General features: G+C 50.1%; 1 protein-coding gene across 3 annotated transcripts in view; it reads left to right on the forward strand.

Annotated features, from left to right (window-relative positions):
• Nucleotides 1-27,799, forward strand: part of KSR1 (kinase suppressor of ras 1) — a 153,962-nt gene that overhangs the window by 92,197 nt on the left and 33,966 nt on the right. For all 3 annotated transcript variants that reach the window (XM_072747777.1, XM_026016296.2, XM_026016295.2), the window contains exons 3-6: nt 17,763-17,910; nt 22,036-22,495; nt 24,537-24,541; nt 27,139-27,199. In XM_072747777.1, the coding sequence (XP_072603878.1) occupies nt 17,763-17,910; nt 22,036-22,495; nt 24,537-24,541; nt 27,139-27,199 (674 nt within the window). The remainder of the gene's footprint in view (nt 1-17,762; nt 17,911-22,035; nt 22,496-24,536; nt 24,542-27,138; nt 27,200-27,799) is intronic.

Consider the following 27,799-nt stretch of genomic DNA (forward strand, 5'->3'; position numbering starts at 1 on the left):
TCATGAGGACAGTGAAAGGTGAGAAGGTGCTGGTGTGGGAACGCGGGGTGCTGTGTGGAGGAGGGGCCCTCAGGCCTAGCACTGAGCTTGAGCCTGGGTTCAGAGGCAGGGTGCCTTTCCCCTCCCTCTCCAGACACGTAGAGTCACACACTGTGACTCTCTCCTCCACCCTCACCCCTTGAAGCTTCCACAGGTTAAAAATCACAGCTTCATCTTGTGGCTGCAGCTGGGGGGAAATGATTTCAGAGCCTGCTGGCATGGAGCCATTTTTTTTTCCTTTGGGCAATTTCCCTGTTGGAAGTTGTTAGAGGAAGTGGCGAGCACTGACTGGGATCAGTCCCAGCTGTGAGAGTGAGAGGTGGGCACTGCAGAGGCCGAGATTCCAGGGCCCAAGCAACAGGCCACAGGCTCCCTTGAGTGAGCTCTTGCTGGTGGTGTTTTGTCGACTGAAGATGCAGGCGAGTCCGGTAAGGGGGTTTTGTTAAGGCCCTGACTGGGCAAATTTCTCTTTACAGCCTTTCCTCTACTCCCCTCGAATTCTCATGTTGAAAATCAGGCCTTCTCTTGGGGATGGGGAAGAAAGCTACCTGAAGTCTGCCACCATCTTGGTTTCCCACTGGCTGGGAGTGGCCGTAGCTCTGTATGGGCCCTGGCGAGCGGGCTGGATGAAGCAGGAGGCTGTGAAAAAGTAAACTGCAAAAGCGAGCCAGTATTTGGCTCCTGGGTTCAGCTTTAAGGCACATGAATCCTGCTACCCTTCTGCCCAGCCTCTCCTCCTGCCCATCTTCCCGTCACCCCCACCCACTCCCCAGAGCCAGAGGCTCCACGGTTCAATAGCCTTGCTCTTGGTAGCTGGGAGCCACCTCCAAATGCAGCTCACACTCTCCCGAGGCTGCGTGGAGGGATCGGCACCAGCGTGTTGGCTCCAGCAGCCCAGGGCTGCTTTGCTACTGACAATTTGAGGTGTCAGTACCAGCCCAGCGGGATGGGGCAGTGGAGGCCTGGACTGGACGGGGGGCCAGCGTGCCCATGTCACCCAACCAGTCAGGAGAAGGGCTGGAAGTGGGGTGGTATGGAAGGAAGGCGGCGTTTTTGTGTTTATATTGTCCTCTTTAATCCTTATACCCAGGGTAGAGGGAGGCGGGGACACCTTGGTTCCCATTTTATTGCTGAGCAAACTGAGTTTTAGAGAAGTTGAGTGACAGGTCAGTGTCACACAGTGAGCCTGTTAGCTGGGTCAGGATTCAAAGTCAGGTCTCTGTGATTGCAAAGCCAGAGTTCCTTCCTTGACTTGGTTTCTTATTTAGAAGAGCCCAGCCTGGGTTTACCTCCTGCAGCTGTATGATTGAACTGATCTCTTTCTCTCTCCCTTCCTCCCTTCCTCTGTCCTTTGTCCTTTTCTTCCTTTCCTCCTCCATCTTTCCTTAATATACATTCATTCTACATACATTGATCACTTATCTGGATTAAGTAGGGTGGGGGGGCAGCCCTGGTGGCGCAGTGGTTTAGCGCCGCCTGCAGCCCAGGGCATGATCCTGGAGACCCTGGATCGAGACCCACGTTGGGCTCCCTGCATGGAGCCTGCTTCTCCCTCTGCCTGTGTCTCTGCCTCTCTCTCTGTGTCTCTATGAATAAATAAATAAAATCTTAAAAAAAAATTATGGTGGGGGATAACTGATGAACAAAAAATAGTCTTCTTGGGGGGCTTGCAGGGTGGTGGGATGTACAGATCTACAGATAACAGCTGAGGAAGCAGATGGGGCCCTAGGAGAGGAAGGGCTGAGATGGGGCACCATACAGAGCCGAGGGCCTTCCTATGTTGTCTCCTGCCCTCCCAGTCAGGCTCTCATTCAGTGTAGTTAGTTCCTGTTGTATGCCAGGTCCTGTTCCAGGTGGCACCACGCATGGGTTCCTGTCCTAATCGAACTTGCATACCTCCCTCTCTCCAATTGATGAAGTGATTTATTTTCTAATGCTGAGCCAAAAGGCCCTCTGAAGCTTTGAGTGTGAGGTTGCCCCTGGTTTCTAGAAATCGGAAAAAATCAGAGCATGATGGTCCTGGTTGCCCCTTTTACTGGTTGGCATTTATGAATGGTGAGTCCATCTCTTCAATTCTTTGGATTTCTGGGCTGTTGCCATGTCCAGTGAAAACTGGCCAGACTGGAAGAGCCATGCAGGCAGGAATCAGGCTATTTTGTTCGAGACTCTGTCCCTGCTGCCTGGCACATTGAAGTGTCCTCGTTGAATGAACGAATTAAGATCAGATCACCCAGAGCTCTGGTCCCTTGGGCTGAGGGGGTCTCAGGAACTTTCTCATCTAGGCTCGTGAAGGTTGAATTACAGGGGCCGCTGCAGGGAGGTATTTGGGGGCTGCTGAGGTTGGGATTCCTGAGCTGCCTCTGCTCTGTTTGGTGAGGGGCTGGACTTGGGTCAACTCTGTGCCTGTAGTCCTGCTGCGGGATGACTCTGGCTTAGGGCGTGCTGGAGCCACCTCTGGGGCCATCCAGCTCCTGGGCTGCCAGTTTGTGTTCTTCCATCCTCCGGGACTGGCCTCAAAGGCAAGATTGCTCTAGGACACACCTCACCAGCCAGATATCATTGGGGAATTCTTGTGTCCACACCACAGTGTTTTCATTATTTCAGACAAAGCCTCTTCTTTTATTACCCTTCTTTTACAAGACAATCAACATAGACGTTTTGGTGACTTGGTTCTCATCCATATGCTTTGGGGCAAGTAGCAAGATTGGAAATAGCTCAGAACCTGGTTTTGGGAGGCAGACAGAAATTGGATTTTGCCACTTGCTAATGGACAAGTCCCTTCCCTCTCAGCCTGTTTATTCTGTTGTACGTTCTCTAGGTAGAAACTGAGGAGTCACTTCTCATTCCTTTTGCATCCTTAAGCTCCACATTTGACTAGCAAAGCCTCCTGGCTCTATTTCCAAATAAATCCCAAATCCGCCTATGTCTCTTTTTCAGTACTGCCCTTTCCCCAGGCCTAGCTACTGCATGGACTTGTGCAGTAGCACCTATCATCACTCTATCTATTCTTGCCCTCTCCTTCATTTCATTTTTCAGCCAAGTATGATTTTTCTGATACCCCAGATCTGATCATTTCACTTTTCTGAGTACAGTCCTTCATTTAATGTCTTGCACTCAGCATAAGATCTAAGCCCCTTCACCATTATCTGCAAGGCCCTGAAGTATTTGGCGTCTGCCTCCTTCTTCCACACCATCTCCTACCCCTCCGCACTTCGCCTTGTGCCAGAATACGTCAGGTTTCCTGTCATAGCCCAGGGCCTTTGTATATTCTGTTTCCTCTGCCTGGAAATTTCTATACTCACATGGCTAGGATCTTTAGAAATCTGTTCTTCAGAGAGGCCACTCTGTCTAAAATGAGATGCCCCCCGTATCTCAACATGCTCTTTACTTTTTAACATTTATTCACAAATTTAAAGTCCATATTTTATTTTATTTTTTATTTTTTATTTTTTTATTTTATTTTATTTTTTATTTTATTTTTTAAATTATGTTTCCCTAATAGATGTAAGCTTGCTAGAGGCTAGAAAAAGATTACATATTTTGTTTGCTGTCGTATTCCTAGCGTGGAATAAAGTGGCACACAGTCAGTATTCAGTAGCTATTAATGAGATGGTTGAAAGGGAGGCATAAATAGATGGAGGCATTAATGGTACCAGGGCACATAGTAAGTACATACTAAGTACAAACGATTATATTCTCCTACTAATTGGAACTTTGCTGTAGCAAGTTCCAATACTGACTGGTATAAACTAAAGACTTATCAGCTGAAGTAATACAAGTCTGGGGAAGTCTGGACACAGAAGTTCAGATGATGCAGTTAGCGTATACTACTCAGCCAGGCCCACTCCACATGGCAGGCCTCAGGCACCAGCTGCTAAGCCTCACTTTCTTCTGCATAACTGGTAGTGCTTGCCTAGGGAGAACTTCTTCCCAAGAATGGTAGCTGAAAAATCCCAGGGAAGGCTCGGAATGGCCTGCCTTTGGTCATATGTTATACCAGAACCAATCACAGGGCTAGGAAGATGAGAAACTCCAGTTAGCCCACACTGGCTCATGGTTCAGCCCTTTAATAGCATGGTGGAGAGTGTGGGGTCTGAAGGCTCAGTGCCACCTGTACTCGGGGAAATGGGTTCCTGGAGGAAAGACAGTTCGGGCGGCAGAAGAGGTGTGCATAAACACCGTCATCCCCAGATGGCAAGAGCAGTGGTCTCCACCCTTAGCAGGGCCTCTCCATGGGGATGGGTCACCTGGCTTTCCCCCGTGGGTCTCAGGGGTGACCACTGTGTCCCATTTCCATCATTGAGCAGAGCTCCTGTGTCTGTGTGGGAGACAAAGGGCCTCAGGCTTGAGATACTGCATAAGGCCTGACCCTGATGGGGCCAGCAGAGATCACATTTCTAGAATATAATTAGTGAACTCATCCCCTCATTTTGTTTTTGATGACATTTCTCTTTTTCTTCACTGTGAAAGCACTAAGTATTTATTTCAGATTAGAAAATATAGAGAAGCAAAGTTAAGTAACCTGTAATCCTTCACAGAGGTAATCATTGCTTCTTGGCTTTTTGCTTTTCTTTTTTTAATATCCAGTAATTTACCTAGATGTTCATTTTCAAAATGTGAAAAGCATAGAAAGTAAAATAATAATTCTACATTTATTGATGATTTATCCCTTAATCTTACTACTCTCAGGAAATAGTATAAACATTTTGGTGCATTTCCTTCCAGTCAGCCTTCATTGTTGACTTTTCTTTCTCTTTCTTCTTTTTTAAATGAAGTTTATTAAGGAATTTATGCTATAATTCTTTTTTAAATTTAATTTTTATTTATTTATTCATGAGAGACACACACAGGGAGAGAGGCAGAGACATAGGCAGAGGGAGAAGCAGGCTTCATGCCGGAAGCCCAATATGGGACTCAATCCCCGAACCCCGAGATCACACCCTGAGCCAAAGGCAGACGCTCAACTGCTGAGCCACCCAGGCATCTCTTTTTTTTTTAAGTATTGTTTTATTTTTAAGTAATCCTTACATCCATCTTGGGGCTCAAACCCACAGCCTTGAGATATAGAGTCACATACTCCACTGACCGAGCCAGCCAGGCACCCCTGTGCTATAATTCTTTAGTGAGTGTTCCCAATGTGCCTGGGGCTGAGCTATGAGCTGTACATGGAATGTCTCTCATTCAGTCCTCCCCAAGCCTTATAAGGTGATGTCTTAGTCTGCTATAACAAAATACTATAGACCGGGAGCTTATGAGCAACAGAAATGTATTTCTCACAGTTCTGGAGGCTGGGAAATCCAAGATCAGGGTGCCAGCAAATTCAGCATCTGGTGAGAACCCACTTCCTGGTTCATAGGCAGCTGTCTTTCTGCTATGTCTTTGCATAGTAGGAGGGGCCAGGCAGCTCTCTGGGGTCTCTTTTCTAGGGGCACTGATCCTATCGTGAGGCTTCCACCCTTAATAATCCCCTCACCTCCCAAAAACCCTACTCTAATATCAACACCCTGGGGATTAGGTTTTGAGGTGGGGGGTGGGGGCACAAATATTTAGTCTATAGCAGGAGGCAATGCTTTAATGCTCAATATGTAATTGAGCCAGAGAAACTGAAGGTGTCATTTATCTGAGGTCCCCTAGATGGTATGTGATGTGGCCAGGATCCATATCCAGGATATCTGGCTCCATAGCAGACATCACAAGATACACCCAAACCCAAATTTTCAGTTCTCTAACAACCATGTGATACATTCCCTCTGTGACACCTGAACATTTTTCCTTTTTCACAGTTTTATTTCAAAATAGCATTTCATAAATCTAGTTACAAATATTTCATTGCAGGCAAATTTGAGAAAAAAAATCAGCTCCAAAAAAGAAAACAATGAGGTAGTTAAAGCATGCGACTCTCCATCTCAGGGCCTTGAAATCACGCCTACTTTAAAAACAAACAAAACAACAAACAAAATCCTCCCACAACTCCAACAGCCACTGGCAGCCCCCCTTAACTTCTATTACATTTTTTTTCATGTGTATATGGTAAAGTTCTAAGAGCTTCGACAGCCGCACCTCATTTGTAATGGTTGTCTTATGTGCCATCTAGGGCATCGCCGTAGTTCACAGAACTCTTCCTGTGGTTGTCCAAACCACCCAGTCCCAAATGTGTGAGAACTCCAGGAAAGTTGGGGATAGTTGGAGTTCATGTGGGGGTGGGGGTTCCCCAGATGATTCACTGGGAGGAGGGAGACGATGGTGTTCCTTATTGACTCAGGTCAAACTTTCTGGAGGTGAGCAGTGAGGCAAAGAACACCTCTCTGTCTGTGGCCTGGTATCCCAGGTATCTTGGGTGTCTGGGTCCTTAGGCCCCTGCAATGAGGCCCGCCAGAGCCGGAGTGTCTTACAACTAGCACCTGCTCCAGGAGGTATGTGCTGACTCCCCAGCTCCCAGGCACAAACTATTTTTGGCTACAGTGACTGTTCACTACAGTCATGAAAACAGAAACTGCTCTCCCTGCCTTGTCCTTTTCTGAGACACTGCTCCTGGGGCTGGGGCTGCTGGGGACCCTGGGCTTGGGACCCCCACCATGCATTGCCTATGGAGCTGGGTGATGGCCAAGGCCGCACGGGGTTCGGGGACCCCACCACCTGTGGTCCTGCAAGAAACACAAAGCCTGGACCAGCCCAGGCTGGAGGGTTACAAGGTAGGTCCTGGGGTCCAGGATCAGGTGGCCCTTCTGTGAGTCCCCAGAACGGGAACATTTGGCTGGGCTCTGAGTTCTTGCATTGCTAACTGTCTATAGAATGTATCTGGAAGATACATTGTGATTGTGATTTCCATTTCATTGTTTGATTCCCTGGCTTTCTTGTGGTAAAGTGGCTGGGGAACTGTTAGGATCTTACCGAAATGGATCTTCCCCATCCTTTTAGTGAATGACTGACTTTTGGCTTGTTCATACTTTTGTTTTGAGCAGGATATATACTTGTTTTGAGCCTGATCCTTCTGTAGGGAGCTTAAGAAATTGAACTTGTACAGGCTGCCCAGCCCTGCCTGTTGGTGCTTCTGGTCACCCAGGCCAGCAAGGCCACAGGGTGTAGAGACTGTGAGTGCTAGCTTTGGAGTTACATGGATCAGAGTCCAATCCAGGCTCCGGTGCTCTGTGGCTGTGTCTTAAGTGAGTAACTTAATCTCTCTGAGCCTCAGTTTCCTTAGCTACCAAGCAGCTGTGCCCAGGCCACTTCACGAGCAGTGACAGTACCAGTAGTGGTTATTTTTATGACTAGATTGTTTGTGGAAAGAGGAAGCATGCAGAGAAGCTGAGTAAGAATCAGTGCGCCTCAGCCCTAGGCAGGTCTTAGGCCGCATGGCAGGACTTCGGTGTTTGGGTGGGATTTGTTGCTTCTTATCAATAAAAAGAAAAATGGGGGGATCCCTGGGTGGCGCAACGGTTTAGCGCCTGCCTTTGGCCCAGGGCGCGATCCTGGAGACCCGGGATCGAATCCCACATCGGGCTCCCGGGCATGGAGCCTGCTTCTCCCTCTGCCTGTGTCTCTGCCTTTCTCTCTCTCTCTGTCTATCATGAATAAATAAATAAAACCTTTTTTTAAAAAAAAAAAAGAAAAGAAAAATGGGCACTGTCATCAGTGGGCACGGGTAGGGGTGGATAAGAACATGGAGTTGAGATTTTCTGCCCACTTGTCTTTTAAGCCACCAAGACATAAGGGACTTGCTGGTCTCTGGGTAAGGCCATAAGCCTAGAAGTCCTTTGCTTTTGGATTCCGTAGGACTCTGGGCCCACTAGGCAAGCACCTGGCTTGGCATTCCAAGAAGTGCCTTGGAGGTGATTCTCTGGGCAGATCTCAAGGTAGTTCTTACCCTTGGCTCGCTTCTTAGAGCAGCTCAGAGAATCTGGCAGGAGTGAAACCTTTACATCTGTGTGAGGAAAGCCCATGATGAAAACCAGTGACTCTCCCAGGGACCCGGGATCAACAGTGCTGGACAGTGGTAGGGAAATCTGGGCCCTGGTCAGGGTGACCCAGGCATGTTCCCTCCTCTCTGTGATCCTTGGTTTTCTCCATAAAATGAGTCTTGAACTAAATTGTTTCTCAGGTCCCTTTTAAATTCTGCCCTTTGACCTTGGCAGAGGAAGGATTTATCTTCTTCTCAACCTCACGAATATCCATTAGCATTTTTCATGACCTCAGACCTTGGTGGCACCAGCAATGGCCTCCTTGGCTTGAGTCTTGGCCATCCACTTGGGCTTCTATACTTTGAGGCCATTGTTGCTGTGGGGCAGGAGTTGTTTACAGGGTTTCTGGAAAACTACAGAGATCTCCTAAAAGATCTTGGTCTCCTGGTTGGATGCCTATGGGGTAGTGTGGAAACAATGCAGCCCCTGTTTTCAGGTGGAACGTCCTGGTTCTCAGGTCTCCGCCCTGGGCTCACTTTCTGTGGCCCAGTGTCTCCCCCACCCAGACAGATAGATAAACAACCCCAAAGGACAGACTGTATAACCACATGTTAGCACGTGCCACTCTGGTAGAGGGGTCTGTGATTTGGCTCTTGGCCCCAGGATGGGGCCCACCAGGTTCCAAGGCTGGGGCCAGGCATGTGTCAGGACCCTAAGCAAAGCTGCTGTGGCCTGAGGGACTGTTCTCCAGTCTGGGTGCACTCTGGTGTGGCGGGCCTCACTGGTTGGACTCAGCTGGGTCCCCCCGCCCCCCAATCTGATAGGTATGGAGGGAGGTGCAAGTAGCAGACCAGTTGACCTGGTGGGAATCCTCTTTTTAATAGTATGTTTGGATGGAAGCACTGGCCAGCAGTAAAGTTGGCCCTAGGCATGGCCACACCCAGGAGCCCCTATTGGTTTCCATCCTTGCCTTTGCCCTCAGAAGAGCAGAGGTTTCCCATGAGGAGATCCATTTCAAACCAGACCCCACTCCCTGCACCCTGTGCATGGGATTAACAGGCATCCCAGTTTGGGGCTCTTGCTCCCCAAGCAGTTACAGTTCCCCCCTCTCAGAGGTGTCCCTGTGGGTCCCTCGTACACCCACCCTCACTCTGGAGCCTCTCGTCACCCAGTTGCTGGCCTGGCTTGCATCCCCATTGCCACCATGCTTGTCCTGCTGTCAGCTGCTGTGTCAACCAGGGTTGCCAGGGAGGGCCTGCGGCTCTGGGGCAGCTCTCCCTCCCTCCTTCTGCCCTACTTGTCCAGGAAGGGACTTTCCCATTTGGTAGTCACCCAAGGGTTAGTGTAGCTCTCTGGCTGCTGGCAAACCCTCCCCCTGTCCCACTTTGACCCCAATCTTATCTTTGAATGTTCTATTTTTTATTTGTTTTAGAGTATTTTACTGTGGAGTCTAGGGGACAGTAGCCGCCGCCCCCCGTCCAGCAAAGATCCTGGGTGTAGACAAGATCCTCCGCCCCTGTAGAAGCCTACATGAGACATGTATCATGTGTCATGTGTCTATTTGGGAAGTAGCGTGTATTTGAGGGGTGAGCACACAATCCCGAAGCTGGTGTGTATGTGTGTAGGTGTGTTTCTCTTAAAGCTGGGTGTGTGTGGCTGTTTGCAAACAGCAGCCAGGAGGAGCAGTTTTGGCAATGTGTGTTGATGCTACAGAGGAAGGTGACAAAATGCAGGTACCCTAGATGGCAGGTGTGTATGGGCCTCCGTTGAAGCCTCTCCTCTGTGTCCCCTTCTGCAGATTGTGTGCTGGTGCTGCTGGGTGGGGAAGAAGGCCTGTCAGCACAGAAGGAGGTGGAAAAGAAGGAGCAGTGAGGTGCAGGCCACGAGGAGGTGGAGCCCAGCATAGTTGATGTGTGTTTGTTGAGTAGCTGGGTGACCCCCTAGATCAGGCGTTGCCAAACTGTGCCTCCTGGGCCAAATCCAGAGCACCACTGTTTCTTGTACAGCCTTGTAAACTAAGAATGGTTTTCACATTTTGAGCCAACAGAAAAAAGACTATTCTGTGACACATGAAAATTAATGACAGTCATGTTTCAGTGTCTGTACTTAAAGTTTTTTTTTTAATTTTTATTTATTTATTTATTCATGAGAGACAGAGAGAGAGGCAGAGACACAGGCAGAGGGAGAAGCAGGCTCCATGCAGGAAGCCCAATGCAGGACTTGATCCCGGGACTCCAGGACCACGCCCTAGGCGGAACGCAGGCGCTAAACTGCTGAGCCACCCAGGGATCCCCCTATACTTGAAGTTTTATTGGAATGTGGTCTCACCCATTTATTGACATACTGTCCATGGCTGTTTGGGCACCTCTTATGGCAGGTTTGAGTAGTTCTTCCACAGACCATATACCTGCAAAGCTGAAGATTATTTGCTCTCTGTTCAGGAAAAGCCTCTCAGTCCCTGCCCTAGGTACCTCAGGGCTCATGGAGACAAAGGGCAGACTTTCTAGGAAGGTGGGGCCAGCTCCTGGGGTGATGATGGTGGCTGTGGTGACAGCACGTGCCACCAGAAGCTGGAGATCTTGTCCGAGGTGGAGTCAGGAAGCACTGGTTTCCCCCAGAAGGCACAAAGAAAATAGAGAGCCTTGAAAGGGAATGTGGGTAGAAGCCCCTTGGGTTGGGGGGTGGCGCCTGCAGGTGCTTTTAACCCCTACAGCTAGAGCTTGACCCAGCTTGGCATAAGGGATAGGGCATGGTGTGGAGCCAGGAAAACCAGACGTGACCTTGTGATGCCAAGTAAACTCTACCTGGGCAGAAGAACTCACTTAATAAAGCAAAGAAGTGGGCACCAGCTCAGGCAGGGCCAGCTGGCTGGGAATAGGAAGAGGTAGCCTCAGATTGGTAAGCCTCAGCCTTACCAATCTGGCTGTGTGGTCTTGAGCAAGTTATCTACCCTCTCTGAACCTTGCCGTGCATCTCAAGATGTTATGAGAATCATAAACACCTCTGTAGTTCATCCCACAGAGCACCTAGCACCGAGGAGATGCATAATAAATGCTCATTGCTTGCTCTTTCTTGATCTCCTCCTCCTCAGTTCCTCCTTTGACCTGCATTTCTCGACCCCTACACCTCACCCCACTGCTGCTCCATCTTTCTGAGGCTTTTAAGCCCAGACATACCAATGCATAGGCCAGAGACAGCCACTCCCTAAAGATTCCAGCCTGCCTCCCCACTCTTTGAGCCCCTATCCTGTCTTATGGGAGGGAGGAGGGCAGGCACAGACCTTTCCTAGGACTTCTGTGAGCTTGGGCTAAGCTGGGGTTAAGTTGAAGAAGTGTGGGCCTCATGAGAAGACAGGCAGTGGTCAGCCCCAGGGCGCAGCCCTGCCCTGCCCTGCCCTGGCCAGACCTGTCTTCTTTCTCAGACTCTCTGCCCTGGGCTACTTTAGCTGGATGTAAGGCCCTACAGCCTGCCTTCTCTCATGGTCCCCACCCTGAGAAATTCTGATTTGATTGATCTGAGGTAGAGCTCGAGCATCAGGATCTTTTTAAAAAGCCCCCCAGCCAGGGTTAAGAACCACAGATCTAAATCAGCCAAACACACTCATTTTACAAATGTGAAACCAGACCTCAGGAGAGGGGTTGGGACTGGCCCAAGGTCATGGGGTTTCCAATGACCAGGTCTGGCCCTTCCTTCACTATGTTGTCCGACTGGGAGGTGGTGGAGAGAAGCCCTCCAGAATGTGGCTGACTTCTCCTGGGAAGGGGGTATTTCTCATTTCCTAGTGCTGAGATAAGAAGAGGCTGGGCCCAGGACTGGTCCACAGACCAAGCCAGTATACCCTATGGACAAAGCTGTCTTTTGGATCTCCATGGAAGCCCCATGGGGAAGCTCCATGGAAGCCCCATGGAAAGCTGCCCAATCCAGGCTCTCATCGCCTCAGCTCCACCTGTGCCTCCCAGAATTTCCAACTATTGTCACCCAAGTCTTGCTGCCCCTCTTCCTCAGGCCCAGCTGTGGGCAGAGGGCAGAGAGGAACACCTGGCAGGTGTTCCCTTGCCAAACAGGGGCATGTGGGCTCCCCGCCTGGGCTGCCAGAGAAACTCCCTTGCTCTTCCCCTCTCTTTCTTTCCCTAGCTGCTCCCCTGGCCTCAGAGGGGTGTGCAGGGGTCTGCATCACCATCCACTGGGCTCTGGGGTTTTGACCAGTCCCAGGGAAGCATCAGTGAAGGATCCTGGCCTTTTACGTATCTGGCAGCCAGGGAAGTGGGGGTGGGGGATGCCCCTGCACCCACATACCAGACATCTGAGTTCTGCAAATGGACCTGGAGAGCTAGCAGCACTGACAGGGCACTTACTGACTTTATTGACCCATCCTGTGCTCTCGGACCAGAAGACTAAACAAACCACGAAGTGTGGGTTTGCTTCCTGGGCTTTCTTTAACCCAGGCCTTCACCGGAATTCAGCCTGGAGCTGCCCTGGTTTCTTGCACGTGGCCCACAAACAGGCGCTGAAGCCCCAGGCATTTCCACTCCTGACTGACTAGGGTGAGTGTGGACAACTCTTGGTGTCAGCCGGTACAGGTTTCTAAGTATAGACCCCATGCAGCCCCGTGGCTGCTGGTAAGTCCCAGGATACCATACCGTCTGACAGCATCCTGGCCTCTAACACCAGGTGCCGAGGGGAGGGGAGAGCTGTGTTCCGCGGCCCAGCCCCGCCTCCTGCCTGAGAGAACAAAACCGGTATTTGAACACCATAGGCCAGGAGTGACCTCAGCACTCAACCAACCCTACTGTTTAATTATTATCAAGAAGAGTAACTTCCCATCACCGGGAGAACATATGCGGTGACCTGAAGGATGGGGCGGTGTGGGGGTGGGCAGGAGCTCTTGCTCTGTCCCAGGTCACTGCTGCCCCATTCTGTGCTGGTGCTAATGGAAGTCTTGTGAGAGCCAGGGCTTGACATCCCCCACCCTACCGTGTCCGAGTTCACGTTTTGTTTTTAGACAGCAGCTGGGATGGAATGGGCAGGAATTCTCCTCGGCAGTATGGACTATCAGTCTCCCTGCCCTGAGCTCCAGGGTCTGGGTCCTTGTCTTTGAGACAGAGCAGCTTCACCTGCAGGGTAGTCGGTGGGCGTGTGGGGTCACCTGCAGCAGTTGGTGAAACTCATTCCCTAGTGTGCTTTCAGTTTAGGGATGATCCAGGGAAGTTGTTGCACATGGCTTAAAAGAACTTCCTAACTCAGACTTGGCTGGGCCCTTTTGTGTGGGTGGGCAGGTCACCTCAATATGTGAGGTTTGGGGGTGTCGAGTTGCTTGGGGCCATGGCTTGAGATAAGCAGGGCCACTCCCCAGGCCTGACTGATGTCTAGCTGAAGGTCCAGCTCAGAGCTGGAGGTATGCCTTTTCTTTGTATACCAGTTCCCCTGACTCCAGCATGATTGCTTTATGCACTTTCCCACCTCGACTGAATTAATTTTAGGTCTGAAATCACTTGTAGGTGTTGAAAGGCTGGGGTACTTTGTTTTTCGGGTGGTGCTCTAGGGCCAGCATGGACACCTCACTGAGAAGGCCTGGCCACCCCATGCTATGTTCCCCAGGGCATTTGCTTCTGGGCTGCCTCCCCTCCTCGTGTGCCTACAGAAATAAAGCTTTAGAAGTTGCTAATCAGACAGTAGTTGGGAAGGTGTTACATTCTTCACATAGGGTCTCCTTGCTGGGGACTCCTTGTAACTCTCAGATGTGACTGTTGGTCTGCACAGTTTTGTATTAGTTGCTACCCTATAAAAATCAGCTATTTTACTTATTTTAAGATTTTATTTATTTATTGAGAAAGAATATAAGCAAGGGGAGGGACAGAGGGAGAAGAAGACCTCCTCCAGCAGGAACCCTGAGATCGTGACCTCAGGTAAAGTCAGACGCCTGACTCAGCTACCCAGGCACCCCCAAATAAGCTAAAGATCCAGATTTTTTTCAATTTTTTTCATTTTATTTTCTTTCTTTCTTTTTCTTTTTTTTTTTTTTTTAAAGAGATGGGGAGAGAGAAGCGGGGAAGGAAAGGAGGGAGAGACTCTTACTTAACCAGGCTTCATGCTCAGCACAGAGCCCAGCACGGGGCTCATTCTCACAACCCTGACATCAAGACCTGAGCTGAAATCAAGAGCCGGGTGCCCAATCAACTGAGCCTCCCCAGCGCCCCCAGATTTCTCTATGTGAGATCTGGCAGCCCTTCATTGCCTCACCTCAGAACCCCAACACTGAGTGCAGGCAAAGGGTGGGTTTCTGATTCGCATCATCCTTGCTGCTGTGGCTTTCTTGCTGTCCAGTAAAGAAGAAAAGTGTCTCTACTACTTCTATCTCTACTAAAAGGTAGATCAAGTGGGCTACATCCCCTACTGGTCTCATTTCCCACAGCCTGGCCCTGAGGCTTATGTATTTGAGACCCTCACTCTCCCAAGTAACTTGCTGACTGGTGGATAGCTTTTTTGACCACAGCTTTTAGGTAGAGTGGCGTGGTCCCTCTCTCCAGTTCAGTGATCAACCCTGTAGGAGAGGAGGGGTTAGGGAATGGAAGGGGCAGTCAGAAATGATGACGTGTTGTGCTAGCGCTCTCATTTCATGGATGGATGTACACAGTTCACACTCCGGAAAGCAGGCTTGTCCAGGGAGAGGTGGGGGCAGCTCCAATTTAAGTGGGACCCTGGATTGGCTCTTTTGTCCCAGTACACCCACCTGCCCCCGTTATGTCTTGCCAACCTCTGGTTTGAATTGGTGCATAAAAAGGGCAGAGGAAGAGAGGGAAGGTAGCCCCTGCTGCCTTGTTCTGTGTGCTGGGGTGATGCATGAAGCTTCATGGCAGTGGGAGAAACTTCCCAGCTAATTTGAAACGTTAAGGGAAATACCTTTTTTCTTCATTGTTTTTTTAAAAGGAAATGGATTTAACCATATTCTTTTCCTTTTCTAGGAGGTTGCTTCACTTGATGAAGAACAAAGACTTTCCATTACACAGTATAGTTTTTTGTTTTTTGTTTTTTTCAGAAAGCAGGTAGAAATTAATTCATTTAATTTACTTTGAAAAAATTAATCTATTAATTGCTTCCCAAGGCTTTGGCATGTTGAGGAATGTCAGTGGGAAATAGTTGAAGGAGCCTTGCAATCCACACACATGGGTTTCAGGTCTGGCCCATAGTTCGGTAGCTTGCCCTGCTTGAGGACTCCGAGGCCTGGGAAGGTGCGCCTCACTGCCTGCCCTTGCTGAATTGTGCTGAACAGAGAGAGCATACAAAGCTCTGGGCACATCGTACTGGGCAGATGGTTTGTCGTAATAAACGTACTTATTATGTTTGAGAACTGGAAACTTGGTGTGGGTGGGGAGGAGAAGAATAGAAAGACAGAAAGGAAGGCAGAAAATCCCTATTTGCATTATAATTAGATTGGGGCTTGGGTTTCTAGGCTGGTTTCAGAATCTCTTTTCTGGGGAACTGCTGAGTCATCACAGCCTGGGGGTGTGGTGTGGAAATGCTCCTTTGGTGAGAAGGGGGGACACTCCAGGGAAAGGTGGCGGGGTCATTTTGTGCAGTTGTGTAAAGGTCAGCATCACTTCCATTCGTTCTTGACAGTATTGCCAAATTGGTTTCCATAGTAGAAGGAGGGAAAAAGATGTCAAAACTGCGTTTGATGAAGAATATCATGGTAGCCAATAAGGAAGATGCATGGATCGAACAAAAGCTGCTGCCTGGAGACATTTATCTGACCAGCCTCCCGTCTGTACTGTTCTTATCAGCAGTTTCCTGTGACACTCTAGTTTGATCATATGGAAGGATTTCTGGCAACCAAGGGTTTGTCCAGCCAATGATGAGCTAGCTTCTTGGTGCTTTTTCATGCCTATTTTTCCAAATTTCGAGGTGAATCATTCTAAACAGCTCTGAGATTCTTGTCCACAACCCTGGAGATCGAAGAATATACACAAGACACAAAAGTGCAGGAGTGGGGTGGGGTGGGATCTGGCCTGACCCCAGGCCTCAGCTGTGGCCTTCCACCACCAGGATCGCAAATCCCCCAGCCCATTGCTCTAAGGACTAAAGCCAGTATCTCCATCAGGTTCTGTTTTGACACCTGAGTCTAAGATCTATACCAGCATGAATTGACAAAAACTTTTCTAAAATAAAATTGCACAGCTTGCTAAAATCAATGAAAATCAGCTTAGCTTCTGAAGAACTACAAGCTTTATATGAATCATTTAATGTGGGATGCCTGGCCTTCCCTGATAGAGAAAATCTGGGAAATATTGAAAGGCGCCAAAGAAGAGGAAAAAAAACCCAATCCCCAATCTCATCCTCCCCACCCCTCATCAGGTAGCTCTTTGAGTTTTCTCTGTGCTAGGCCATATCATACTGCTTTGCAATGACTTGTTTTTATGTCAATCACCTGCAAGCCTCTTGAGGCCAGAGACATGTCCCTTCTCTCTGTGTCTAGCCTGGACTTGGTATCAAATATGGCTCAAAGCAATCAGCCAAGGTGGGGGGTGGGGGGGATCCTTTTTCCTTTATTATTATTTTTTAAGATTTTATTTATTTATTTATCCATAAGAGAGACACAGAGTCAGAGGCATAGGCAGAAGGAGCAAGCTCCTTGTGGGGAGCCTGACGTGGGACTTGATCCCAGGACTCCGGGATCACAACTGGAGCCAAAGGCCCAACCACTGAGCCACCCAGGTGCCCCTCCTTCCTTGATGAGGAGAAGGAACACAAGCTTCGAAGTCAGGCCCTGATTCAAATATTCACTCTCTCTATTAGTTTTCTGTTGCTGTATCACAACCACAAACAGAGCAACTTGAAACATCCCCCATTTATTAGCTCACGGTTCTGTAGGAGGAGAACTGGATAGAGGAGCTCAGGTGGACTCAGCTAGCTTTTCCCTGCATAGGATCTCACTGGGCCCAAGAATATTAGGTGTCAGCAAGCCTGGCCTCTTACCTGGAAGCTTTGGGAAGAAGCAATGTCGAGGTGTGTTCAGATTGTTGGCAGAAGCCAGTTCCTTTTGGGTAGGTCTGAGGCTCTCTTTACCTTGCTGGTCAGCCAGGGACCACTCTCTGCTAGAAGCCACCTGCGTCCCTTCTCACCTGCCTCCTCCATTCCTCCCGAGGCCACATGGAGCCCTTGTGACACTTGAGTCTCTCTCTTCCTCTCTGCTACCTTGAACCCTTGAAAGGTTTTTGAGAATTAAATACAGCTTTTAATTAAATACAGTTTTTAATTAAATACAGTTTTGAGAATTTAATACAAATTAAATTAAAGGTTTTTGAGAATTAAATATATTAAATATATATACAGGGCTATACGGGGCTCGGTGAGGGTTCATTCTTTTTAATCCTTCTCTTGTTGAGCCAATTTTATTTGGAATCTATCTTGTCTAATTCAGGTATAACAAAGTGGTAAAGGGCCATCTTTATCTGAAGTTCTTGTCATTCTAAAAAGTTGTCATGATTCATCATTTTTCTGTGCAGAGGCATGAAAAGAAACAAGTGGGCAATGTGCCCTCATTGTAACTTCACTGTTTTTCCTTTCTTTTCCTTCCCCCACCCCGACCCTGAAGCTTTGGTATCTTGGCCTCAGCTGCTGTCTCTGGTAGCGCTGGGGGTGGGGGTGAGAGCTGGCAGCCTGTGTCCTCTGACAAGTGGCAGCTTCTGGTCGGAGGCTGGCCTGCCAGCACCTGGCCCCTGCCAGTCAGCGGGGGAGCCCAGCCCTGGCCACGGAGAGGATGAGAAGGGCGCCAGGGCCGGCCTGACTACTCACTGCTATCTGCCTGTCCCTTCTGTGCTTCCTCAGGAGATCCTCAGCGAGCTCACACTGGATGCCCTGCTGGACATGAACGAGGTCAAGGTGAAGGAGACGCTTCGGCGCTACGGGGCCAACACCGAGGAGTGTGGCCGCCTGCAGTATGCACTTGCCTGCCTGCGGAAAGTGACAGGTCTGGGTAGGTAGGACCAGCGTCCCCGGTGCTGATGGCAACCCCATCAGCTTCCTGTCCCTCCACTTGGGCTGGGACATCAGCCTTCTCCAGGCCTGTCCTGGTTCCCTGGGGCCCCTGATGGGGGTGGGGCAGGTGTAGCCCAGGGCTTGTGGGACAGCTTGGAAAGGCCAGAGAGTGTGTGGATTGGCCTGACTTAAGATATAGGGTTTGCATCCTGATTGATCGAGCTAGGAAAGCTTTTGCCATGGTCAGAGGCCCTATACCGGGCCACTAGGTGGGCCCTGTGGGATTTCCCCTCTTTGGAGCACATCTGTTGGGCTCTGAACTCTCCTGAGGCTCCCTGCATTCCAGCCCCATCCCCACCCTGGCTCACCCCAGCCTATTCCCTACCTTTTCCTGTCCCCACTGGATGCTGGGCTATCTGCTCAGAAGGCAGTAGCATGATGAGAGAAATTGTATGGTGTTTCAGCTGTGAGCATGGACATGGCCGCCCCAGGCAAAGTGTGTAATCCTGGCATTAGAATGAGTTCCTCGGGAATTATTTGCAGGCTTTCTAAATCTTGTCTTAAACAGCTTCAAATGCCGTGATTTAATATTCCCACTACCATGCCAATAAGGCTTTAAAATGAGCCTAATGAATAGAATTAGTTCTGTTTTTTTTTTTTTTTAAGATTTTATTTATTCATGAGAGACCAAGAGAGAGAGAGGCAGAGACATAGGCAGAGGGAGGAGAAGCAGGCTCCATGCAGGGAGCCCCATGCGGGACTCGATCCTGCATCCCGGGATCACACCCTGCACCGAAGGCAGATGTTCAACCACTGAGCCACCCAGGCGTAGCAGTCTTGTTTTTAATTATCTGAGCCACCTATCTTATTTCTGACTGCCTGTGGCTTCAGGAAGCTATCGAGGTTTATGCTCTGCTTGATTTTTTCCCCCCAGAGGGGAGTGGGCTTTATTTCTTCCTGGGCCCTACTGTCGCCCAAGTCCTCTGAACACAGTGTGGAGAGCTTCACTCAGTTCAGAAGACCTCGACAGGCCAGGCCTTCCAGCAGGTACCAAAGAAACATGAGAGAGATGTAGTCCTCCTTCTCATCCCCACGTTTTACAGAGAAGGCTGAAGACTGAGCCCAGAGAGAGAGGATAGGGCTTTGCCGAGGACACACAACAGTGGGTGGCAGAGCTGGAATTCCAGCTTCAGTCTTTGTTGATGGCTAGGCTGTGTCTACACGGTGGAAATTTAGAAGTACTTGCCACCCAAGCTGGGATTGGGGGTAATTTGTCAGCCCTCCCTCCTTATACCTGAATTGTAAGGAATGTGGAAAAGCCAGCTGTCAAGTGGTGGTGACCTATTTGTGTTAGGAAGGTGACTGCCCATCCTAGGTGCCAAGCTAGGGAGATCACCAGCTCATTAAGCACTAATTTATTAAACCAGGCACTTGCCATGTGTGTGGCAACACCTTTTTAAGTGGTGGTGTTGAATGCCTATTGTAGCTAGAGCATCGGAGGCATTGGGTGAGTTGTCTGGGGTCCCACATTCGGCACTCGGCAGAGCTGGGTTTCTTCCTCAGAGGGTGATTTTCTGCTATGCCCCGGAGGAGGCCTCTGGGGAGGAGGGGATCTTTTCCACATCCTTCTCATCTGGTCTCAGCTTGTACCCTATGCTTGGGTACCAGCTTGGGTACCCCTATGTCCCCAAGAGGGTCCTGGCCACACCCAACCCAAATGGGTCTGCTGAGCGGTGACCATGCTTCAGGGGCATCTGCTGGGAACTGAGTGGGTACCGCCATCACCGTGCCTCTCAGATCATGCCATCAGAGAGTCTGTTGCAACTAACAGGGCTTGGTGAGAGCAGTTTATTTGCAGTAAAGATGGACGGTGGAATCCATCTGCCTGGGCCTAGCACTCTTAGAATCCATGGGACCTTTGTTACCTAACTCCTCTGTGCCTCAGTTTCCTCATCTGTACAATGAAGGTAATAACATTTTCTCATAGTGTTGTTGTGAGGATGAAATGGGTGAAGGTCCAGTGCTTAGGCGAGAGCCTGGCATATATTAGTGCTCTTTTCAGTATTGGGCTTACAGGGTCATGGAAAATGTTGAATACATTGACATTGTGGCCACTGGTCTTAAGAAAGGTAAGGGATAGTTCTCATGCCTGTGGCTAGTGAACAGGAGAGACTATTTCTGCCCACGCTTCCTGTCCCTCATCCGTATCACACATCACTAACTGCGCCCAGGCTCTTCCTACTGATTGACTCCAGGTCATCATCAAGAGCCACTGCCGGTTAACTGGTGTTGGCATGCGTGTCAAGACCCATCTGCCACCTCTGTGCTGATTCAGAGTGATGCTGATCAAATGGGCAACTGGAAGAGTTTGCGATTTGTTTACTTGGGTGGCAGACTTGCTCATGGGTTGTGGAAGTCACTCTTTGCTCCCCTCAGTAAGAGACAGGCCAGTGCATCTAGTAGATTAGTTCTGAGTTACAGTGGTGGCTGCAGTTCTATAAGAGCAAATGCAAGGCACACACAGGCTGAGTAACTCCCTCTGTAGAACTGGCTCCTGAAAAGAAAGTCCTGATGCCAGGGAGTAGGAGGGAGGGTGTATACAAAGAGCCCCTGGGAGTCGGGAAGGACAGTTTCTCCCCACCATCCCTGATAAATGGCTGTATGGGCTGGGCTTGAGCACCTCTGACCCTAGGGAGCTCTGCAGCTCTCCAGGCTGTGTCGTATTTGTAGGCTGTTCAGCACGGACAGCCCTGTGGGAGGAGGCCCAGTGCTGTGGTTGGGACTGAGGGCTCTGTTCCCGGCCCACTTCTCGCTTAGCTGCCGGACCTCTGCAGTGTCCGTGGCCTCCCTGATGTGCTGGGAAGACTGAGCAAGATGGGGAACAAAGTAGATGACTCTGATGTGGAAGTTCATTTGGTCTTGAATCAAAAGCTACCTTCTCGTACCTTCCAGTCATTGATAAAACCGGGAGGGAGGTGTCTTTTCCTTCCCTGCAGTGGGGTCTCTATAGACAGGCTCCTTTCTCCCTGCCCCCCAGCCCTTTGGTATCTCCCCAAGCCTTCTAAGCTCCAACCTGAAGTCCTTAGGGAGGCCTTCAGGACCCCTCCTGAGCTGGCCCCAGAGGGGCTGACCAGCCCACTTCATCTCTTGCATCTCTTGGGCTCATCCTGACCTTGACCTCTCAAGGCACAGGGAACTCTTCATAGTCACCAGATGGTGCCATGTGCTCCCTGCCTTTGCACATGCTGTTCCCTCTGCTTGGTGCACCTGCTTTGCTACCCTCTCCTGCTGGCTCAGCTCGGGTGCCACTTCCTCTGGGAAGCCCTGGACCTCCAGGCTAGTTAGGGTCCCCCTCCTCTGTGCTCCCTTGGGGCCCAGGCATCTCTGTCTTGGCATGCTACTGTCACCTTCCTTGGACTCTTGGAGCACAGTGGATGCCTTTTTCCAAGGCCTGACACCCGGCCTCCAGTATATGCTTGAAAGAATGGACAGACTAGGCTGTTGAGTCGGAACTGCCCCCATGGTCTTAGGGGTCTTCTGTGTGGGCAGCCTAAAGTCATGGGCTCCTCTCAGAAGGAAGTGGCTATTGATCTTATTTATTTATTTATTTATTTATTTATTTATTTATTTATTTTTTATTTGATCCTCTTTTAACCGGATTTCTTTCCTAGCAAATTTCCGGGGCAGATTACTACTGAAGGTTGGTATGCTCCTCCCCTGGTGCCTGAATTTTCTTGATGTAGTCATTCTCTTTAAGCACCCCAGCTTCCCCTTCCTGACTCCTAAAGATCAGTTACCACTTCCCTCTCTGAGGTCACCCATTTTTGGGTTGGGTTTCCCACGTTGCTCCCCACAGACCTGGCAGCAAGAACTCTGGACAAGCCATTCTCTCTCTGGGCCTCATTTCACCTCTATAAAATGGGGACAGTAATACCTGTGCTGGTGCCCTCGCAGTCACAGGTGACATGGGTGATCTGTGTGTGTGAGAGGCCTGTATGAAGGCTGGTAGTCAAAGCCTGCTGTTAAGGAAATGTGCACCCCTGGACAAAGTGTTACCCTCTCTGGGTGCTGACCCACCTCCCTCTAGCTCCCATCATCTGTAACTCAACTTCTTGGCCCACAGGAGGGGAGCACAAAGAAGACTCAGGCTGGAGTTTGTTGGATGCCCGGCGGGAAAGTGGCTCTGGGTCTTCGGTGGATACCCCATCGCCAGCCAGCCTGCCCTGGCCCCCAGGGAGTGCCCAGCTGGGCAGAATGGGCAGCGGTGCCCAGGGCCCACGCTCCGTGTCCGTGTCAGCTCTGCCCACCTCAGACTCCCTGACCCCTGGCCCCTGCGAGGGCCTCTCGGACACCTGTATCCTCCTGCACACCAGTGGTCGGCTGACCCCCCGGGCCCTGCACAGCTTCATCACCCCCCCAACCACACCCCAGCTGCGAAGGCACACCAAGCTGAAGCCGCCGCGGACACCACCCCCGCCCAGCCGCAAGGTCTTTCAGCTGCTGCCCAGCTTCCCCACGCTCACCCGGAGCAAGTCCCATGAGTCACAGTTGGGGAACCGCATTGATGAGGTCTCCCCGATGAGGTGAGTGCTCAGTTTGCCGTCCCCTGAAAGTTCTGTCAGTGGTTTTCCCATTATAAAGGTAATATGGGCTTTATTTTAAAAGGACAAATAAAATCAGTCAATGTAGAAGGGTGCAGAGTGGCGACGCCAAGGTGGCTCAGTCAGTTAAGCGTCTGCCTTGGGCTCAGGTCATGTTCCTGGGGCCCTGGGATGGAAACCTGCATCTGGCTCTTTGCTCAATGGGGAGTCTGCTTCTCCCTCTCCCCTACCCCCTATTCATGGCCTGTCTCTCACTCACTTTTTCTCTCTCAAATAAATAAAATGGAATAAAATAAAAATAAAAATAAAAAAAGCGTGCACAGTGAAAAGCACCTGTGTCTCTCAGTTCACTCTCCAGGCTTCATTAATAGTTTGAGCTGAATGCTGCCTACTAGGTTCTTTCTGGACACACACACACACACACACACACACACACAGAATGGTACCATGCATCAGTCAGGATAGACTACATTATGCTGCAGTAACAAATAACCCCTAATTCTCTGAGTCTTAAAACACGACAAAGATTTATTTCTTGCTCATGCCACCTGTCCATTGTGGGTTGGTCTCATTCCAGGTCCCAGGCTGACAGAGCAAACACTTTCTCAAACATTATCTGGAAAATTGCACTAGGGCAGAGGAAGAAAGAATTTTAGATGTTACACACTAGTGATTAGATGCTGTTTCCTGGAAATTCCACTCACCATCATGGCCCTACCCAAAGGAACCAAGAAATGTAATTCTCCCATATGCCCAAATGGGGGAGAACTGAAATATATGACTGAAACCTCTAATGATTGTCAAATACCATGTAGTCTTTTCTAGACTCTATTTTCCTTCCTCCAAAGATTTATTCATTTATTTGAGAGAGCATGCAAGCATGAATGGAGGGAAGGGCAGAGGGAGAAGGAGAGAGAATCTTCAGCAGACTCCCTGCAAGAGGACATAGGAGCCTGACATAGGGCTCGATCTCATGACCCTGAGATCTGACATAGGGCTCGGAGATCCCTATAGAGATCCTATAGATTCCTATAGAACCCTGAGATCATGACCTGAGCTGAAATCAAGAGTTGAGTGCTCAACCAATTTAGCCACCCAGGTACCCCTAACCAATGTTTTTCAACTTACTTTATATCTGAGAACTTTATGTACATATATCTTAAAATATCTTTTTTATGTTAAAAAATTTTTTTTAATCTACTGAAATGGGTATTAACAGTCACATGTCTCAAGATGTAGAAGCCTTGTGGCTCCTGTAGTTTGTAGGGGGCAGACAGTGTGAGTTACCCCCACCATTTTTCCTGTCACCCCATTCCCCTTGGGGAGCCAACCAGGTTATCAATTTTGTATATACCTATAATTATTCAAACTACTTCATCTTTTTTTTTTTTTTTTAACTACCTCACCTTTTTAAAAAAAATTATTTGAGAGAGAGAGCACAAGCAAGGGGGAGCATCAGAGGGAGAGGGAGAGGCAGACTCCCTGCTGAGCAGAGAGTGATGTGGGGCTCCATCCCAGGACTCCTGGATCATGACCTGAGCTGAAAGCAGACACGTAATCGATTGAGCCACCCAAGCACCCTCAAACTACCTCCTATTCTTAACCTTTTCATATCATTGCAGTGTATAGTTTACCTACCCTCTCCCTGATGGACCTTCAGGTCATTGTCAGTTTTGCTATTACAAAAATTGCCCTTGTCGGCAGGGCACAGGGGAAGGGGGTAGTTTTCTTTGGATGCCTTCTACTTTCTTGTACCTCTGAGGGTTGGGGAACTCAGCTTTTCTCCGGACATGGGCTCTCCTTTTCAAGTGTGTAGCTCCAGTGTCCATTAGGGGTAACTTTTAGCCCTTTCCATTGAGGAATTGTCTCCATAGTCACGTAGCCAACCTTACCCCATGGTCGGGGGGCTTAAAGTCCTTAACTGAGCACATTACCCACTCCCTCCCAAGAGGGGATATCCTAGGGGACATGCTGAACCAGCGTGGTGCCATCCCACTTTTTCTCTCTCTTTTGTCTCCTGCAGGTTTGGTAAGAGTGATTCATTTTCATCCCCTCTGCCACTTGGGAGTCGTGTTTGTGTTGCTGTCCCCATCTGGGGTGGATTTCTTTGAACCTGTCCCAGTCCACTTGGCCTTTTCACCATTCAGAAGCAGAGGTGCTGGGAACCACCTCAGGAAGTAGCTCTAAGACAGGTGACCTTAGGATGATGTGAGGTGGCCTCAGACCAGCCAGGAGCTGCTCTCTGCGAAGCAGAGACCTGGAGAGCATCCTGGGCTGCAGGCAGTACCTACTCAGGCCCAGTCTGTACCTCGTCATCCCCACAGGTGACTTCTGGCAGGGAGCCTTGCCTGCTGGGCTGCCATGATAACCAAGAGGTATGCACCATCTGTCTGGTGTAGGTGGATTTTAGCTGTCCACAGAACCCAGCTGATGTCTTGGGACCTCTCTTTTTAGGGGAGAGGCAACCTTGCCAGCAGGAATGTAGCTTGGCTCTGAATGAGGCCCCAAGAGATCGGAGGATGTGAATGAGAATTCCCCTTTAAGAGGGGAGGAGACCCACGTGGCCCCTGATCCCTTTATCCAGCCATCCACCTCCAGGTCAGAAGTGGGGTCTTGCACTTGGCTGTTGTGAAAGGGCTTCTCACTCCTGAGTCAGAGTGGAGGGAAACTACCATGCCTTTGGGGTCAGCTTTGAATTGTCTCAGTGGAAATGCAGAGACGTCTGGTTTTTGCCTGAGCAAAATAGCAGTTTATTTTTTGTCCTGTCCTGAGCTGGCTAAGCAGAGTGACAAAGCTGTCAGCAGGGTCTTAGTGACAAGGTAGGGGGCAGTGGGTTAGGGGGATAATAGGCTGTAGCTCTGCCAAAATGAAGCTGGCTGCAGGACCACCAGAGAGGCATAGAGTGAGTGAGGAGGGAGGCTGCACTGTCCCTTCCCCAGGGCACAAGGGGAAAACTTCAGGGCCCTTACCAGAGCCTTGGAGGAGAATCCATCATCAGCATCCTTAGGACAGCCCAGTCCCCACATCCTCCCAGTTGCTGTGGGACTGCTTGCCTAGCTTGCCAGGAGGCAGGACAAAGTCTTCAGGGCGAGTGTTTCATCTAGATGAGGGGTGCTTGATGCCTGGCCCTTGTGCCCTCTCACCTGCCTCGTATCTCTCACCCATAGCTGACATTACAAGTCCACTACAGGTTGTTTATATGGTCGAAATCTCATTTTTCCTACAGTCTGTTTCTCTTAGGCTGGCAGCCTAATCCCTTTTACACCCATGTACTTTGATGGCCTTGGCTGTTCACAGTGAAGTGGGTCCCAGGAGGGAGGCAGGACAAGTCAGTCCCAGAGCAGATATGCCAGAGAGAACTGTGATAGTGTGATTGTGGGTTCCCCAATCATCAGGGGGTAGCACAGGGCCTTTTGGTCCTGATCAAGCCCCCTTAGTGTGGGAGGAGGAGCCAGCACCTCTGGCCCATCCTTCCTTCTCTGTGTGCTCAGGTATGTGATACTTGGCATTAAGTGAACTGGCACTTAATGAGCACCAAGTATGTGCCAGGCCAGCACGAGGAGGCAGGGGGTCTGGGATTGTTGCTGATTCTGAGGACAGGAGACAGCCACAGATCCCTCAAGCACCATGTTCCTGACCTTTCTGGGTTATGGTTCTTTTTGATAACTGGATACAAGTTTAGACCTACCTTCCAGGGAAAAGTCCACCCACAGAGCTTTCCAGTCCAGAGGATTCCCAGAACCCCTAAAGTCCATCCAGGGACTCAGTTGAGAACCCCTCCTTTAGGAGGAGGTAGGCAGTGCTGAGTAGGGGCAGAGGCAGGACTGGGAAGTGGGAGGGGCAGGAGGCAGTGGGACATGTGGACTGCCAGTGGATGCAGAGCTTGCCTCCGGGTGTTCCTCCACTGCCTGACCTGTAAGGCCTAACCACTAGGGATGCTGTTCTTATGGGGGAACCCAGGATTAGGACAGGGAGAGCCTGGGGTCCCCTCTAAGAAGGTAGACATAAGGCTCATCTCAAAGCTTGCGATCTGAGACTCCTCCAGAAGCCAGTGGGACTGGCCCAAGTGGGAGCATGATACAACTTCACTTTGTCCTTGCTCTACCTGCTAAGATCTGGCTCTGGTGGCTCTCAGAGCAAAATTCTCAAGGTGCTTGTAGCTATAAAGGTCCTGGATGTGCTACATGGCTGCTCAGCCTCAGAACCTCCGCCAAAGATCAGAGAGCTCCTACCCACTAAACAAGAAGAGACCCAAATTAAGCCCTTGCAAATGATGACCTAAGGATGTGTCCATGAGGGAGCGCGAGAGGTGGGCATAGGTGGAGACTTCTGTCCTTACCTTTGCTTTGCCTGCTGCCTGCCACTGCAGCGAGGAGCCACATAGCGATGGTTTCGTAACCACCTGCAGAGACCAGACAGTAATGTTCACAGGAGAAGCAGGTCAGGCATGACGGTAACTACACTGCCCCATTAGTCTCCCTGGACCGTCCCTGTTCTGAATGTTAGGGACAACTTTATCTACTCTGCAGCAAGTCATCTCACCCACCTAGCCTGTGGTCTCTGATCTAGAAGGCCACAGGTGCACAGGCCTCTTCAGCCTGCCTGACTGGCCTCTTTCCCCACAGATCTCCCACATGGATCCCCACAGATGGTACGAAGGGATATCGGACTGTCAGTGACTCACAGGTAGGTCCAGCCGGGCTGGGACAGGAAGGGGACGTAGAGCTGGAATGGGGTCTGCGTGTGGCAGGGCACCCACTGAGGGGTCAGTCTTCATTGTGGGTGGGTGTCCGGCCTGATCCCTGTTTCTTGGGGCTCTTTGCCTCTGGCCTGTCCATCACCCACCCATGTGGAGCCCCTGCCTGTCACCAGTGGCTGTATGGACTCATTGGACCCTCCCTGACCCCACCCCTGCTGAGGGAAGACACAGGTCCCAGGAGAAACACGGTTATGGTCTCAGGGAGGAGGAGCTGCGAGCTTCCTGCAGGTCCCACCGTGAGATCATGTTGAGGCCTACAGCTGGCCTCACGTCAGAGTCCATGAAGCTTTGACACTCCAGGGTCCCATGGCCCGTCCCTAAAGTTCTTGGCTTGGTAGCCTGGATTTCCAACAACTTCTAGTGACTGTGGTGGCTGGTGTGTGTTGTCATGGGTTGACACAGGCCCATGACGTGGATGGACCAGGAGACTTGGCCTTAGTTCCCGTGAGGCTGGGGTATGCCACAGACAACAGGCCTGCACAGCATCTCATCACCCTGGACAACCACTGGAACAGTGCCTAGGGATG

Source organism: Vulpes vulpes, chromosome 2 (genome assembly GCF_048418805.1).
Source record: "Vulpes vulpes isolate BD-2025 chromosome 2, VulVul3, whole genome shotgun sequence".
In the NCBI taxonomy this organism is placed as follows: Eukaryota; Metazoa; Chordata; class Mammalia; order Carnivora; family Canidae; genus Vulpes; species Vulpes vulpes.